This window comes from Benincasa hispida, unplaced genomic scaffold, assembly GCF_027475165.1.
Source record: "Benincasa hispida cultivar pf3 unplaced genomic scaffold, pf3_genome.v1.1 HicScf553, whole genome shotgun sequence".
NCBI classification, from domain to species: domain Eukaryota; kingdom Viridiplantae; phylum Streptophyta; class Magnoliopsida; order Cucurbitales; family Cucurbitaceae; genus Benincasa; species Benincasa hispida.
Genome location: NW_028326661.1, coordinates 1 through 18,898, shown reverse-complemented (window position 1 = coordinate 18,898; position 18,898 = coordinate 1). Strand labels below are relative to the sequence as shown.

Genomic DNA, 18,898 nt, shown 5'->3' with positions numbered 1-18,898 from the left:
AATTGATAATTCTAAAATTTTGCTATATTTTGTAAATTTTTTGATTCTTTTTTTTATTTATTTAAAAACAATCATTTTTAGAGATTAAAATGATCCATTTAAAACATTAAGGAGATATTTTTTCAAAAAAAAAAAAGGTTAAATTATTTTTTAAAAATGGAACTTTATATTTTAAAAATTCAAAAATAGGAATTTATATTTTTAGGTCTAATCTAAAAAGTCTAAAACTAAGAGATTATATTTTAAATATGAAACTTACCTAAATAAAAATTATAGATTTGTTAGAAGTGGGATTTGAACCCACGCTCTCTCACTATAACCAAAACTTGAGCTCAGCACTTTAGACCACTCAGCCATCCTGATATATATATTTTTCTTTTAGTAATATAAAAGTTCAAAATTACTCTAAAATTTATTATCTAAAGTCACATTTTTATCAAAAATTAAAAAATATATATATATATATATATAAAAACAAGTCAGAATCTGAATTGGATTCCACCATGTAGGCGTGATTTGATTTGATTGATAGGTTGAAAATATTGCTCATTGTTGGGAGCCCAATACCAATGGACTCAAATTTCTACTGGTGGTGGTAACAAATTTTTTCTTTTAAAAAGATAAAAATAAATAAATAAAGTCTACCAACCCAACAAAAGTCTACTCATTGAGCACAACACACAACAGGCATCACTAAAATTCTCATGAATATTTATTTCACAGATTTATTAAAATAGCCATACAATCCATTACATATTAATATAACCAAATGTCAAACTAAATAGTGTACACATTTATAATTCAATTAAAAAAAAAGTCTCTTTTTTCTCAGAAGAAAATTTGAACAATAGAACTCTCGTTTAAGTTTAAATAGGCTGTTAGTGAAGAGCAAAGGTCACTTGACCAACTTCTAATCACCATTTTAAGTTAGTTTGATCTCTTTATTATATATATATTTTTTAAAAGTGAGATAAGAAAAGACTTTCCTCTTCCTATATTTACATAAATTTAATTTTTGTGTGTCTTACGTGTTACATGCTTTTTTCTATTTTTATGATAAGTTGTAACTAACATTTATTTTTAAAAGCTAGTTTATTGATTCATTTAAATATCAAAATATATTGAGAGTTGATTATAAAAAAAAAGATTTTAATGTGAGCTCTATTCAAATATTTTGTGCATAATGCTTAAACTGCTATTAAGAAATATTAAACCTACGTCTAATATTTTATTTAGGATAATGAGTGCATTTTACCATATACCTCTAAATTAATTTATTTTAAAGTTGAAAAAAGCTATTTTTTAAAAGTTTTTCTTGCCATTATTAAAAACAAAAAGGATTATGTCACTAGTCACGAGTTATTCGATTTTAATGTCAACTTTTCATGAAGATTAATGCACTTTTTAGTTTATGATTGGATCGTCGTATATTTGTTGTCTACTTATTCAGTTAAAAAAAGTTTATGTTGCTCGCCTCATATGCTATAGGAAAAAGAAAAATCCTACTTTTATCATTGTAGTTTACTTCGGACTCGTTTAGATCGACTTAAATGAAAGTGTTTTTCAAAAAAATCATTTTTATTTAAACACTTTTGATAAAAATCGATTAAAATACACTTGAAAAATTATTTTGAGGGGTTGTCAAACACTCTCATTTCTTTCAAAATGGCTTATTTATTAAATTCAATATTTGAAAATATATTCCAAATAAACCATTCATTTATAGATAAAAACATAGATTCTTTTTATTTATTCTACTATGTCTAAAAATTAATGGAAGTGGAATAAATCCTAATTGTTCACTTTGACTAACTTGTTTAGTTACTTCTCTTAAAATTTTTAATAACGACATAATACTCCAAAAGAAAACACACACACACACAAAAAAGAAGAAATCAATAAAATACAATCATAATTGGATAATGGATGTTTCACCCTAATGAAATATCATAATTTCATTTTAGAACAAATATCAATTAATAAAATAAATACAAGAAAAATTCTTATAAATAGAAGAATTTAAAAAATATTTACGCTTTATAGCAAAAGACTTCAAAAATGAAATGTAAATATTTTTAAATATTTTTTATATTTAAAAAGACCTATAAATACAATAATAATTGGATAATCGATGATTCATCCTAATGAAATATTATAATTTCATTTTAAGACAAATATCAATTATACTTCTAAATTGATCAATTTAAACTCTAAACTAAAATTGTATCCATTTGAACCATAAACTTTGAAAATTGTATCAATTTAAAACCCAAACTAATATTTGTATCAATTTAGATTATGAATTTTCATAAATATATCAATTTAAACCTTGAACTTTCATAAATATATCAATTTAAACACCCGATTTTCATAAATGTATCCAAATAAAACATAATGGAAGGTTTAAATTGATACAATTATGAAAATTCAAGATTTAAATTGATACACTTATAAAAGTTCAAAGTCTAAATTAATACAAATATTAGTTTGGTGTTTAAATTGACATAACTCCTACCGTTCAAGGTTTAAATTGATATAATGATTAGGGTTTAAATTGATGTAAACCTCAAAATTTAGGGGTATAAATTGATTTTTTTTCATTTTATTTATTAACTCAATCAAATTAGATTAAAAAGGTAAACAGGTAATCTTTCTCAATTCTCATAAACTTCGATTGTTTTAAATAGATATTTAAATCAACAAAAAATTGCCACTAATCAACTCCATAAAAATAAAAATAACCTAAAAGAAAATAATAAAAATATAGAGATTCGAACTACAAATTTTATTAATATATTCGTATGTTTGTTGAATTATACTTATTTTAGATTAGAAAAATCATAGTGACACGTATAAAAAGAAAACTTTGAATATTCTTTTTCTAGTAAGTAAATTAAAGTAGTGTAGGTTATGGCTAGATGCATGCCTCAATTCATTCTGCTTCTCAACAGCTTACTAAAAATGGGAATTAAAAATTAATTACAGTTCCATTTATATTAGAAGGAAAATTTTATTGTGCAATTATTTGGTAGCCAAATCCTAATTACTTCCATGCTTATTTAATACCCTGCAATTTAACATTCCTAAGTTCCTAACTTTCTATACTCAACATATTCAATCTTCTAACATTAACATGAATTAAATTGGTTAACACAAGGGCCTTAATCTTATTTTAGAACTTCCCTCAAAGAAATTAAAAAAAAATCGAATTCGAGAACAAATAAAATAGAAATAGAAAATGAAATCAATGTTTGAAGTCTATATCAGTTTATTGTTATTTGTTTAAACTTTAGTCACTCAAAAAAATAATTCTCTTCCTTCATTGACCTCTCATGTTATTTTTAATTTGGAATCAACGGAATGAATTGAAGGCTACAAATTTGTTTATATACAAAAAACCAACACATACCAAATAGATTAGTAAAACTTAACCATACAATGACAAATAATTACTCATTTTCTTAAATTCAACGTGAATTCAATTGCTCCCACCATTTTTAATTTTTTAGGAATTTCTCCCACAAATTTTGAATAAATTGTTTTAAATCTATTAAAAATATTTTTAAATATTAAATGTCACTAATAGACAGACAGTGATAAATAGTGATAGACTACTATCATCTATTAGTGTCTATCAATTTCCATCATTGATAGATATTTACATTTTACTATAGTTGTAAATAAGTTGTCTCACTTTGATATATTTGAAAGAAAAATACTTGGGTGCATATTGAGTAGAATCTATCTTTGTACAACAAACCAAGTTATCTAATCATAATTTGACATGTGACAACTTTTTTTAAAAAAATATTTTAATGATTTTTTTAAAAATATGAGTGATGAGAGTGTGATGCATAAAGATAAGTACTACCTAGGATGTACTTAAGTATTTTTTTATTTGAAAACAATCTCTGATTTTAATCATTTAAAATATAAATAATCTTGTTAGGTATTTATCCAAACCAAACTACCCACAAACTTAGTCATGAAGACCATAATTACATTCTACTAGACTTTGGACCTTAATTCTTCTAGCAATGACTAAGTTCAATGTTAAAAGGTAAAAAAGAAAAAAAGAAAAAAGAAAAAAGAAATAATAATAATTTAAAAAACTTCAATATTGGAAATCAAAGTCAACCAACTCCCAAAAAAAACCACTACCGTTGAGTTCCATCCCTTTAATTCAATATTCATTTAAAAAAAAAAAAAAAAACGTATTTTTTAAGCCATTAATATTTTTATGTTACTTTCTTTGTTTTGCATCGGTTTGTTATTTCTTTATAAGAATCAGTTTTATCACAGAAACTCTTTCAAGCAAAACCATAAAAGCAAGAAAAGAAGAAAGAGAAAAATTAAAGAAAAAAAATGCCCAAAAAATTGCAAAAATCGCTTCAGGATTACCTCTCAAAGATAAAAAAACCAACGCCTCAGCTTCAATTTCCTAATCCCCAAACTTTTTCGTCTTCAAAAAGTTGGATTCTGTCTGGTTGTAAACATCCAAAAACCCTATCGTTCGCTATCGATCGGAAGCAAGTCGATGGCGTCGGAAACAACGACGATACTGCCGCTACGCTCGCCGATATCGATCGATTCCTCTTCGAGAACTTCCGGTCGTTGTACCTGAAAGAGGATGAAGATTTCAGCGAGAGAAAAGTAGGAGGTGGAGGAGGAGGACGAGACTGCAAGAACCACAGAGGAGTGGTTTCACCTGAATCGCCGGTTGATTCTTACGGCGGATCTCACCGATTCTTCTTCTCCCCTGGCTTATCTGGATCTGATCTTCCGGATGATTCTCAAACAGAATCGTCGGAAAATGCAGGATCGAGTTCTTCGTCTTTGATCTGTGAAGATCAGGGGAAGAATCTGAAACTTCCGAGAGATTGCATCGCGATTTTGAGGAAGTCGCCGAATCCGTCTGAGGAATTTCGTCGATCGATGGAAGAGATGATGGATGCTCATTTGAAACATCATGAGAAAGTCGATTGGGATTTTATGGAAGAACTTCTGTTCTGCTTCTTAAATCTGAACGATAAAAAGTCGTACAAATATATACTGAATGCTTTCGTTGATTTGATAGTGATTTTGCGGCAGAAGGCGGAGGAGGCGCCGGCGAAGCCGCGAACAGTGCGAAGCGTGAGAATGGTGAGGAGAATGATATGAAATTTGGAAGTGAAATCAAAGATTTCATAAAGAAAAATAAGAATGAAATTTGAATTTGAATACACAGAGAAGTGATGGTGAAACTGAAATCAAAGAGTTCTGAAGCTTTTAGAAGAACAAATTCTCTGATTCAAAAGGAGATAGTAATTAAAATGTATTCTAATTTTCTACATTCTCTGGAGTAAATTCAAACTCTGTGTTTTTTGGGTTTGATTGTGTTGAATTAACTGTTAACATGAAAGTAAAATTTCATTCCCGAAATAATAATAATAATAAACGGAGAAATTAGACTCTCTATCCTATCTCAAAGTAAAAGAATGGGTTTCTCTCTCTAACAGGACAGTTTTGAGTTTTCCGTTTCCCTCCTTTTTCTCCCTCTAAAAGTCTCTCCCAAAGGAAAAAAAATCTAAGAAACGTTGTAACTTTTCAAAATAATCAGTGAAATATTGTATTTTTGAAAATAATTTAAAAAATACGGTAGATTTGACTTGCGTAAAATAATATATTTTAATTGATCGAATGTTCAACAATCAATGAAGATATTTTGTTTTTTTCCCCGACAATGGTCGAGTGTTCAATACTCAACCAATGTTCAATACTCAACCAACACTTAGCCAAGATGTTTTAAATTTTTTTCCTTTTTAAATAAATGTTGAACACTCGATCTAACTTTTTTTTTAATACTCTTCCTTTTTATTTTTCCCTAAACAACATATTATGTACAAATTTACCATTATATTTCTTAATAATAAGAAAATTTTGTCCTTGTATTTCTCAATCATAAGAAAAATTTACTAATGTTTCATTCTTAATTATTCTAACTTTAAGAGACATCGTAGAAATAACAAATTCTTAATCCTTTTTTCTTCCATATTACAATTATTGTTCATAAATGAAAATGATAAAGTGTAAATTAAAATGTCCATATCAATGTAATAATTTAGTGTTTTTCATTCATTTAATAATAATAATATTAATAAAAATCAATATGTCTCACAAGGCGAACGTCGTTGATTTCAAGTTGTTTGTCATCGTTGACTTTGAACTCTAGGTTGCTCTGGTTCCTCTTGATCCTTTGGTTCCTCTTAATCATTTGGTGGCTCTAGTACCTCTGCAGGTGCTTTATAGTAGAAATATTCGTTATGCTTTCGACGATCGTGTCCATGTCTATGCATGTATGAAGATGATGGACCGGTCTCTGAATCATAATATAAATCGAAGACTAGCATAACCAATCTGACTCTACGACTGTGTTATAGGAGACAATTTTTCCACATTTTGGTCAACCTCATCAAACTCACCTTCTTCTACCCGAGCACGTCCCCTATGCCTAGGAACTGGTGGAGATGCAATAGATATATCGTACATATAATGTTTCTCCTCCATGTAGCTCTCATTATTACTACATATAGTAAGGACCTGGCTTGAATCATCTACAACATCACAAAGGCTACTTTTGTTTGATCTCTGTAAATTATAAAACAATTAGAAAATATTTAAAATAAATTTAAATTAAAAATAATTAGAAAATATTTAATTATGTAGTAAAATGACCCACATCTGTTTTCGAACAAGTAATGTAGCATCTCATAATGTTATTATACCAATTGATGCAATCTTGAGTTACATCTCTATCAAATCGCCAATTGAAACCCCATTACAATAAACCTTCTACGATAGTGTCATAGCGCTATCAAAATTGCAACCTTTTCAGACCAATCTACATTTTTCAAGTCAATGTCATGCAGTAGAGGTCCAATATTGCACTCTAATGAGGTTGGAAACCAAACTGTCTGATCACCCTGTCAGGAAGATGCAACTCACCAATATGGAAACATATGAGAGAACTTATCGCCTGTCGTATGTCTTGACCATTTGTATAGAAATTAGGCAAAGTGTACATGATATCTTTGTAAGGCTTCTAAATAATCTAAAACATTCCATATTATATTAAAAATATTAAAGATACGACATAAAAAAATATGTATAATAAAATTCAATTGGGTTCAGTATTCACTTACCTGATCAGGTTAAAGCAAATCAAACATGTATTTATACTTACTTACAACATGTGTAGCTGACCTAGCTACATAAAATTGGTCTCTCCACCTATATTACTAAATTAATATTTTAGATTATAAATTAACTATATCAATCATATAAAAAATATTGGTTAAATTAAAATAAAATATCGAGAATCGTAGGCTCGACCAGGTAACTGATGATCATTGACATGTTGAATTTGTGGAACCATTGTTGAAAATCGTTCCCAAGCCCACATTTGCAGAAGTATCAAAGGCTAGTGATTTCACGAACATCAAGTTTTGTTGCTTTACATAGCTGTCTATATAACCATGCTAAACATGCTCCACCCCAAGAATATTGTCCCGCTTCATAGAGATTGGCTAACAATGGTAGGAATATATGTGGATAAATTAGACATAAATTGATACCGACTCCTCAGAGTCAAAATAGAAAAACTCACATTGGGTTTAGGGATAATCAGGCTCGAACTGATGACTTCCGCCACGTCAAGGCGACACTCTACCACTGAGTTATATCCCTTCTCTTGCCCAAAGTGACTTGATTTGTCAGAAAACAGGCTTCCACTCATCATCTGTAGTATGTATGCCCACACATATCTCATGACAACTTTCTCATCTGCATCATCATCAAGCCCTTGAAATTATGTCCCCAGCCATGTTAAACTTAATCTTGATCCACTGATTTTATTAGCAGGTAGGGTCACACTGAGTAGCATTTGATAAATATTTAGCCAATCATCATGGATTACTTCGGTAACAGGCTCGCCGTCAACAGGTAACCCAAACAACACTTCTATGTCTTGTAACGTGATGGTGTACTCTCCAGTAGACAATTTCTCTCAGTTGTTTCAAAAACCATTACCATGAGTCCGCCGACTCCTCATCTACAACAAAAAATGCAAGTGAAAGAAGATGTCCATGTGAATCAATTGATGCAGCAACTAGGAACTTTCGTTGATACTTGCCATACAAACGAATACCGTTTATTTGAATAACTGAACGACATCTATTAAAGGCTTATATATAAGGACCAAATGTCCAAAATACAGAAATAAGGATGACATATCCTTCATGTTCTGGTGGACAACGCCGTTGGACATGGGATGCAGTCCTTTATGGATGCTTGCTTTCTCTTGATATAACCAGATCAAGATGGCGGAGGAAGACAGAGAGAAAACGACGTTTATCAGTAGTATGCCCTTTACTCTCCACTCCACACGAGTTCCGAGATTAGAATGCTTAACCATATACAGCCATCTGGGCAATAATTTGTATGATTTGTCTCAGTCACCGAACACATTAGCCAACGTCTTTCTTTTGCCATCCCACACCCTATGGTAAGGAACATGATATCCAAATTTTGTTTTCATACCAGACTACAATTGTGTCATGTTAATCGACGGTTTTCTCTTACAACATCATAAATCTCTAGTACAATCATTGAAGAATCTAATTGCACATGACTTTGACTAAGTTATGAGTAAAAACATATATGCTACTCAACAAACTTAGTGATCTCATCATGAGAGTTTTTTCTTTATTGCACAAAGTCTCTATTTGCAATCTTCTTCCCACTTCTTACACCGAATTGCCCAAATCATCGATGTTGATTCCATGACCTCATATGGTGTGTGACATTTAACAGCAAAACACTTGACCACATGTTGTAGCATTTCTTTGTCTTGACAAATCATCCCCTTCTACAATTGGGTATTGTCAACAACCACAGGGGCTACAATTGGGTCGTGTTCCCGATTGCTATCTATTATATTCATATCTAAATTAGTGAATGTACCCGATGATAACTCATGTTCATGACCATCAAAGTCCAACTCCTCGAATTCATCGTTTTTTTTTTCTGTTTTAAAATCCTTATATTGATTGTTAGCCACCACATCTTCAGCATCACAGACTAATGTAACTGATTCAGAATCAGGGTCAATATGTTGAGTCGGGTCTTCAAACTGACTAAAAGATTGTGCATTCAAGTTTATATCCAACCCTATCCTATTCACATTAATATATAAATGCACTAAACATTGCGATTGAAAACATCAACTTTATTGATTGTTCATTAGGAATAGGGAATAACGTAAACCTTACTAGTCCTGATGATGTTAGATTAGGATCTTTATATATTATTTTTAACTGGTTTGCTCTCATATTTACACAAAGTGATAACCCACCATTTCAATGAATTATTCAAATAAAGTTCATTGTTCACATTTATGCTAAAACCTCCACATGTTGGTTGGACATATTCAACTCCATCAACACCATCGATCATATGGCCATTTATAAACAACATAATCCAAAATTTTTTCCTTTTTTTTAAACCAATTTATATTGCTTAAAGTTTCAAATATAAATGATAGGTTAGAAAAACTAAATCCATTTTTATTTTTTCTCACACATGAATTAATGCATATAAACAACATTTTTACATATAAATTTTATGCTTTGTTATTTATTTTACCATTATTTTAAAATTACATTCAAGTTAGTACAAGTTTAATCCTTATTTTTTAACTCTAAACTTTCAATTTTAACTCCAATAAGTTCCTTAAAAATATCTAATAGATACATATTTTATTTTAGTATCTAAAAATCTCATAAAATATAAAAAATGCTTAAAAGTTGACCGACGTATTAGGTAAAAAATTACATTTTTGTTTCTAATTGAACCTCAAATTTCAATTTTGTAGCCCAATAGTTACATTATTTTAAAAAAAAATTGTCTGGTACTACATATTAGACACACAATCGAGATGTCATTGATCTAGTGTATATATATATTTTTTAAAAGTTTAAGAGCTATATATGACACAAATTCATATGTTAATGGGTTAAAATTTTAAGTTTATATAAAGCTGTGCTCTCTAACATGAAATTCTAAATTTGCCACTGTCCGTATGTTAGTTAGTTATGCTCGTTTTGGTGATATTATATGATTTGAATATTATACTGATGCATCTAAAATTATATTTATATGAATTTGAGCCTCCCTTACATAAGTCTTGGATCCCCCAATGATTAGGAAGAGGAGGCAGGATTCAGAAGAGGAGAGGTGAAAATTGAGGAGGAGGACAGAAGTTAAAAAGTGGAAGTCGAGTGTTGAAAACTCAACCTACTGGCCAATGGGACGAGATGCCAATGTGACAAGACGAGTGACGTGTCAGATGGCAGCTTTGAGTAGGGTATAGTTAACACGACATGTCAGATGGTGAAATGGTTGAGGGTTGAACTCTCGACCTAGTTTGGTCGAATTTTGAACTCTCGACCTAATTTCGTTAATTTATTTAATTTTTTCAATTAATCGATCGAGAATCAAAGACTACACTTTCTGAAACACCTGCCACAATACCACATTTTTCTAAATATTTTCGAAACCATTATATTTTCTAATTATTTTGTCAAACTACAATATAAAATAAAAGGTATGATACTTTTAATATAATAATAATAAATAAATAAATAAATAAGTTAGAATATAATTTTTCTACTCATTTAGAAAATCATTTTTCTATTCATTTCATTTGAGTAAGGAGACTTTCAAGTTTCAAATGTGTTTTCATAGAAAAAAAAAAAAAAGAGGACTTTCAAATGTTGAAATTTACTTTATTTGTTGTAAATTTTAAACTTAAGTGTTTAGTGTTAGTTTAAAGCTATTTTTTAATTAAATTTTTTCAAATAAAAATAATAATTTTTATTTAGAAAACGTCGTTGTGCAACTCATTAGGAGAAACCTTTGATCTTTTTGCAGTTGTTGTCGTACTGAACATTTCGTATTAAGCAAAACTTTTATGACCAACGACCTTCGTACATATAAGTTATTTTCCATTGAACCAAAACCAATCTCCATATCATTCTTGAAAATAAACACTTCTCTCAGAAAAGGAGATGTTATAACCTTGTTCAATTAGACAAGAAACCGAGATTAAGTTCCTCTTGATATGAGGAACTACAAAAAAATTATCCAGTAACAGATAACGTTTCTTGTCCAAAAATAACTTCAGCTTGCCTATAACAACAACTGAAACAACCTCACCAGTTTCCCTGTGGCAACGTTTGCTAGGAACTAAATCCTTGGTAGGAAGAACTGACGTGATTAGTAGCACCTGAATCAAGTATCCAGGTAAAATCATCATTCTCTACCAAACACGTCTCCAAGACCAATAAATCACATTTACTATCTTTAGACTTCATCCACTTTTGGAGAGTAGTGGGATCAGTATCAGAACCTAAATAATCTCCAAGTTCCATTTTAGAGAACACTTCTCGTCGATAAACTTCATCAGCGTCAGCAACACTTGCTTTCTCTAATTGGAGATTATCTTGAGAATTGACACTACTAGTTTCTTTATCATCCATCCCTTTGTGCTCAAAAATTAAAACTGACGTTCAAACAATTCTTGCAACGAGTCCATGATCTCACGTATAAGGATCATGTTCATAAACTTTTTGGCCAATGCATCAGGTATGCTAGCCAAAATGTGAAGTCGAGCTAGGGAATTAGCCTGTATCCACACCTCATATGTATTACGAACATTTCGCGGTGCATCAATGGTCGAGACTTGAGGACACTCCTTAACCATGACAAACTCGAGGTCGTTTACCACAAAATATGTTTTAACGAACTCTTTCTAATGAATGTAATCGGTCAAATTAGAGGCAACTAACGGAAAATCATACATGTCACTGAAAAAACAAATACATTGACCTACATTAGGTTTTAACAAATACTCGTTGAAAAAACAACATCCAGTACGGTTTAGCAAAATTGAAATGAACCCCGTGTGACATCTAGTTTCGCAATGATGTTTCAAAGGTTTAGGACAAAAGCCACCGAAGAGTAATCAATTTATTCCTCCTCTGAATTAAGACATTCTTAACCAACCATTAATATTAGAACAACTTTTGCTCCTATAACGACTAGCCATCATTGATTTGGTCAAAAAATCATTAACTTGCTTAACAATTTTCCATAAGTGTGACTCGTCATTTTAGGCCCTAGAGTTCCACCCAAGCAGCCAATCCGAAGGAAAAAAATTCGATTGGGGCCAAAACTAAAGTGACACTATCCATTTATGGAGTTCACCTTGATATTGACCAACTGCACAAAACCCATCCGAAGGGGGACACTCCCAGGGTGCCACGAGGGAGTGTAAGGAGGTCTCATGGTGCGAACCAATGAAGGAGACTGCGGGATGTGTTGACACACACCCTTCACCCACTTACTATAAACACTCTCCCCGTCCACCTTGATATTGACTCATGCAAACACCATCTGAAGGGGGATGCTCCTAGGGCACCACGAGGCCAAACATGAACCTCACGACATGAATATTTAGGGAGAAACATGAGTGGAATCATTAACATATGATATATATCTCTTCCTCTCATTAAGTATTTTATAACCTAGGGTTTAGTTTACTTAAAAAAACAAGGCTAAGGATTTTAACTAAGTGACTTTTTAGGTTTACCCAGGAGTAACTCTTATCTTGAAAAGTTGAACAACTTTTGATCATCATTCATTAAACTCTTTAATGAAGTCTTTGATCAACTGTTGCATGCTTGCAGAAAATCTATCTAATTCACCTTTCTAGGTAGGTTCCTAGGTAGGGGTGTTTTGTTTCCGTCAGCTTAAGTACCCCAGTCTAGACAGAACCCACCTTAGACAAAAGGTCCGTTATAGATAGATTTAATATAAATTTAATCTTTTATGCCAATCAATTTAATCCTTTTAAACCGATTTAAAAGATTAAACTTAGGTTGTTAATCTCATTAGAACCGTGAACTTAGGACTATCTCAATCCAATTTTAAAACCCTTTTAAAACATGATTTCATCCTAAGTCCACATGCAACTCTTTCTTATCGATTTTAGTTCTAATTTCCATTATAACGCTTATAATAGGAAACAACTAAAACCAACACAATGCGAAGCTACACATACAAGACATTCATAACATTTATAAACAAGCCTAAGTGTCATGCTCCATGCATTATTCATTTATTACTACTTTTTATATATAACAATTATACAACCAAGCAATAAACCAAGCATACATACTTCCATACATTCTTATAATATAAAGATGATGCATGAATATGGTTACTGCATGCATAAATATAACTTTTATATTCATGATGCATGCGTATGCTCTCTTGTAATTTCATCATGCCAAAAGCTATATTATTACGCTTATAATATATGATGTATGAATCAAATGTATAATCCAAGGTGGATTTTAAATCTATATGTTATACACTATGGTATATAAACCAACATACATCTCATGTACATTAAATAAAAGTTGATGAACTGAGATAATTAGCCTCAAAATCCTCAAAAAATAAAGCTAACTATTACAAAAACACAATGAGTCTCTGGTTCAAACAGGCGAATCGGGTCTTGAACCGACGGGCGAAGAAACACGTCTCTTTGATCGTGTACCAAATCCTTGTGACCACTTATACAAAAGAGTAAACTCTTTACTCAATCGTTTACGAATGCTTCCTGAGCTTAAACGATCGTGTACCTTTGACTATGCGATGAAGCATGAAGGCACACGATCGTGCAACGTGCATCGTGCAACGCAAGCCTTAAGCGATCGACTAAACGATAACAATGCGGTGAAGCACAATCGTCTAAACAATCGTTGAGCAAGCATCAAGGTATCATATACCGCGTGATCGTGTAGTCAGTAACTATGCGATGAAGCATGCTAATTACACGATCGTTTAGTGCGCATGCCTTTTATTAAATGATGAACATCAAATGCTCTATTACGATCGTTTACCCCCAGCGTCCACACGATCGAGAAACCAATGCTACTCGATAGAGCAAACTATTTACCCCATCATTTAGCATTAGCTAAACAATCGTTTAGTAAATATTACACGATCGCGTAGAACTTTTCTACATGATCGTTTAGTCAAATATCAACGATCGTTTACCTTAGGCTACACGATACGACTAACCTTTGGTCTTCTTTCCCGATGAGAACTGCATCTCTATGCTTCGAAACTTCATCATGAACGACTCAACAAATTCAAACACTTTGAATTATAGACTCGATTTCTTGTTAATTATGCCCAAAAACGCAGGGGCCCTTATAAATTAACACTTTGTAATCAAAATAAAAGCTTTAAACAATGGCAATTAACCTGTAAACATTCATCAACTCATCCACAAACGCATTTAACTCTTAAACGCAATGCAAAAACTTAAAACCCACCATGACTGTAAAATAAGTTCAAAACAGAAATGGTATTTGGAATATCAGAACAACCTGACTCTGATACTAATTGAAGGAAATCAAACACGAGGATTTCCATAAGCAGTGGAAGGAATCGTTCCAAATTCTATTCAAATTGAACATAAACAATCATAGTCTTAAAACGGAAACTAACAAGTCATGCAAAACTAGAAATTACAACATGTTAAACAATGATACAAGGGATAGATGATGCATATCTTTGAAGAACCATTCTTCACGACTCCCTCGATTAATCTCCAAGCGTCAAGAACAACAACACTCGAACTCAACAACCAGACTGCTACCAACAGCATGAACAATGAACACAACCTCCACGAACCCAACGAACAGAGTCAAGACACCACCACAATGGTTACCTTAGTATTATCGGTGTGAGAGTCTAGGAGTTGTAGGCTCTGTATGATCTTGGCTTGAGGAAGAGACTGGAGGACTATAATAAATTAGACCATTGAGCAAGTGGGAGATAAGATGTTGTCTATCGTATAGGCGATGTGATCGATCGTTTAGTAAACGGAAACCTATCATATAGACTTAGCCACTCGATTGTTTAGCTACGACCAGCTAAATGACTATCGTATAGTCAAAGCTGCACGATCGTTAAGTCTCTGTCAGCTATCACTTAGTGAAAATCTTTCACTTGATAGCTTATCACCGTGAGTTATTTTCGAATGAGGCAACTTGATAACAGGCAGAAATGCACGTTATCATAGTACTAAGTTCTTAAACAATGTTGGATTGCATTGATGAAATATGTTAACTTGCGTCCATTAAGCATCAATTTCATAATATTGCGGTAGCATGCGTTCAGCGCATTTGAAAAGTTGATCTTTGTATTTTTTTGCAGAATAGACGTTAACGCAATGCAAGAATTGCGATCATAGGAAATCATTGGTCGAGCGCAACTTCACCGCAAGGCTTTGCATTGATCGTGCTCGCAAACATTCGCCCAAGAAGGATTGCCGCAACTTGGTTAGCGCAACATAATGGGCACATCTGGGTGAAAGGCCAATTAAGCGTAATAGAACAGAAAGCTGATGACAGTCGAATACAAATTAAGTTGACAGCCGATAACGGTCACAAGGTACATTCAACTTTTTTCGGTGACAATTATTCGGCACATCAGTCAGGAATTAAAGTTGTCCCATCTGTACAACCAGGAGAGAGAAGCCACCTTTCACCATAGATGCTCTATAAATACCAAGGGCCTTCTTCAGAAAAAGGATTCACCATTTTTACAACCTTTTGTTCCACAAGTTCACCGCCTCCGTTCATAGTTTTCCTTTTTATTTTTAGGCGGAGCAAGAGAAGAGTGGTGGCGCCGGAGATCGCTCAAGGCAACTCGAGAGAGAACCTTGAGGCGTAGGAGTAGAGAGTGGACCTACTCTCGTGAGAGCGAGATTATTTTTTGAGCACGAGTAGAAAAATAATGTAAACGCATGGCAGCAAGAGATTGCTACCAGGCTCTTTATTCTATACTTGCATTGTTATTTTGTACTTCATCTTCATATCTAAACAATGGAAGTTCTATTTCTATATCTGTTCCCTCTCTTAATATGCATGAGTAGCTAAACTAGTTGAATGGGTTGAGAAGGACTAAGCTAACATGACTTAGATAGTTCATTGCTTGCGATTACCTTGTTTTATGCTGTGCAAAATACCCTTTAGAGTTACTCGAGAGAGAGTCTAAAGAAAGAACCTAATGACTCGAAAGAGTTAGGTTAGAATCTGGACTCGAAAGAGCAAGATTAGACTTGTATAAACAAGAGATAGGGACTTAGAGATAAACTCTGTTTGTCAACTTGCATTGCATGCATCCTAGAGATAGGAATGATATTATGTGGTCGCCTTATTTGTGTGTGTGCTATCTTGTCATCGCATAATAACAATAGAGGCTTATGTGTAGGTCCTATAGACTTATCGCATATATCGCATGCATTCTAACATTAGAAGCCGTAGCATTCGCATCGAGAGGTGGTTTACTATTGTATGCATGTTGCATGATCGCATTCTAGGAAGTGTTAGCCAAACCCTTCTCAACCTGTTCACCGCATACTCATCGCATCTTCCGTTTACTAACTCTTTTCAACTCCGCCGCATTTGTTATTTATTTTTCATCAACGCAAACAAAAAACCCAAAAATTTATTTATTTAACTGGTTACCACAAAGTCTTCATAAAAATTACCAACGCAATCTATTTTCACAAATCCCTGTGTTTGACCCTGGACTTACCAGGAAACTCAGAGGAATTTACACTTCGATTCCGCTGGGGAAACTTGAGTGCACAACACAATTTCATCAACGCATAGCATTCACATTTCCACTTCATAAAATCAAGCATCACAACTCCTTAATCTAGGAAAAAAATTTTCCTTTTATCTCATGGTTACCATAAAACAACCAATAACCTCCCACTCAATCGGTTATTAGAGAAAAAGATTTAGTTATCAAATAATTAATATATTATAAATAAATATGATAACCAACTTATCATATTATATTTATTACCTATAGTTTTAACATTTCATCTCATAACCATAGTTTTTTTTTTTAATTTTTATTTTATGGTACTTAATGTAAATCATATTTACATTAATTCCTCCACTTTATGTATCTCATACATCACACCAATTATATCATATATAATTGAATTTCCTCCTTTTAATTTGAACACTTCAAACTAACCCCAAGAACTGATTCTCAACTTAAATTCATTGAGCTACCAAGGGGACCTTATGGACCTGTAGCTTAAAGCTCCAACGGTACATGAATAACTAGCTAAACTCTTTAGTCATGGGATCCACCATCCATTAACTGTCGGGCACTCCACTAAAGACTAATAGTTGCACTCTTCTTATTACAGATATATTTCTATGTCCATATTAACCAATCAACAACGCAATAACCTTTTACCATTTTACCCTTGTAGTTACATCTAACTCCTTAAGTACCACTCATTCTTCTAATGAACAGTAAGTCATAGTCCTACTATGACTGGGTCATCTCTTCCAAAGAAAGGATGTGACCACTATGTTCAAGACCCAGAATCAACCCTTAAGGGAGCAATCTATCTACTTACCCCTGCTTCGGGGAAGGAATGAATTCCGTCTTGTATAACTGAGTTTCCAACTCCCCAATTAGACAAATCCTTAAGAAGGTAGGCTTGTTGAGTTGGCAATCTGGCCACTCTCACCCATACTAATCAAAGAACCGCCCTCATAGGCAGGAGTTCCCAAAACACTTAGGATTAAGGTCATGTCACCTAGGTCGTTTAAGTGGGATGTAAGTCTTAAGTATCAACAACGTTATATAAAGAGACGAATCATCTCCTAGTCCGGTCTTATAGAAACTTTTTGTATAGGACACCCCCGCTTGCATGTATACACATGAATGGTCAGGATCAGATTATCTGTAGTAGTTCATAACACCTGCAAACCTCTACAAAGCAGGTCGTATCTGTAGTCTCACCAAGATAAGGTATCCCTGCTTTATCCTTATACTACAGACCTTTTAGGTTATTACTTAAGGCATGATCCACTTGTATATCTCATATACATGCTTAAGTTTACATACAATAACCATGGATCTTTATTTATTGGATATGAGTAATTGCAAATAAAATAATTCTTATTTTATTAATAACAATGTGTACAATGTTTACAAACTACGAAACTCAGGGAGAATTAGGACACCAATCCTAACAAGGGCTATCTAACCTTAATTAATGATTAGGATGCTCTCTTGACTAGGTTAATGCTAGTTGTCCGCCTTTGTAGAAATCTAGTTAAGTAGGTAGTTGCGAGCTTAATCCAATTGTGAATTAAATTTGTAGAATTCAATAATAGGAATCGCATTAAACATCCTACTTGGATTAGAAGTAAGATTATTATAAATTTGTTTACAATTATCCTTTGTCTTTTGATTTTTACTTTGTTTCTTGTCTTAATAAAAAAACCCCTGTCTTATAGCTTTCATAGTTAAGCTTGGTTAAGGAAAAGATTAAATAGCTTTTCCTGTGGATCGACCTTTTACTTCCACTTTAACTTCGAGTTAGTTTAGATTGTTGTTCGAGCTTTATAAATATTGTTTGTTTCGGGTTAGGTAGAACTAACGACACCTACTTAGCTCCGAACAAAATGGCACCATTGTCGAGGAAATGACTAACCATTTAATCTTTTTCTTAGCTAAACTGGACTAGAAAACTTTAAAACACCAAAAATATTTTCTTCTTTTTGTGTCTACTTGTTTTAATATGGCGGATATGAATATCCACTACATGCTTCAAGCAAAGTATGCGGCCAATCAGAGAGCACAAGAGGTAAGAAAATTTAATGAGCTTAAGAGTGAAATAAATGAACTAACCTCTGAAGGAAATTGGAAACGAGATTTCCATGAGCAACGGAACAAGACTTTC

At 32.6% G+C, this 18,898-nt stretch overlaps 1 protein-coding gene and 1 non-coding gene across 3 annotated transcripts; one reads left to right on the top strand and one right to left on the bottom strand.

Annotated features, from left to right (window-relative positions):
* Positions 1-1,045: 1,045 nt before the first annotated feature.
* On the top strand, positions 1,046-5,455 carry LOC120086427 (transcription repressor OFP14). Of its 2 annotated transcripts, XM_090310047.1 has the most exons (2): positions 4,149-4,322; positions 4,355-5,455. In XM_090310047.1, exons 1-2 carry the CDS (start codon positions 4,241-4,243, stop codon positions 5,158-5,160), a joined length of 888 nt encoding a protein of 295 aa, XP_090166173.1. In that variant the 5' UTR covers positions 4,149-4,240; the 3' UTR covers positions 5,161-5,455. The 2 variants fall into 2 exon arrangements, with proteins under 2 accessions (XP_038898997.1, XP_090166173.1); XM_039043069.2 differs by having other exon boundaries at positions 1,046-5,455.
* Positions 5,456-7,653: 2,198 nt separating this feature from the next.
* Positions 7,654-7,725, bottom strand: TRNAV-GAC (transfer RNA valine (anticodon GAC)). The gene has a single exon. It is a non-coding gene; the product is annotated as a tRNA-Val (tRNA).
* Positions 7,726-18,898: the final 11,173 nt, after the last annotated feature.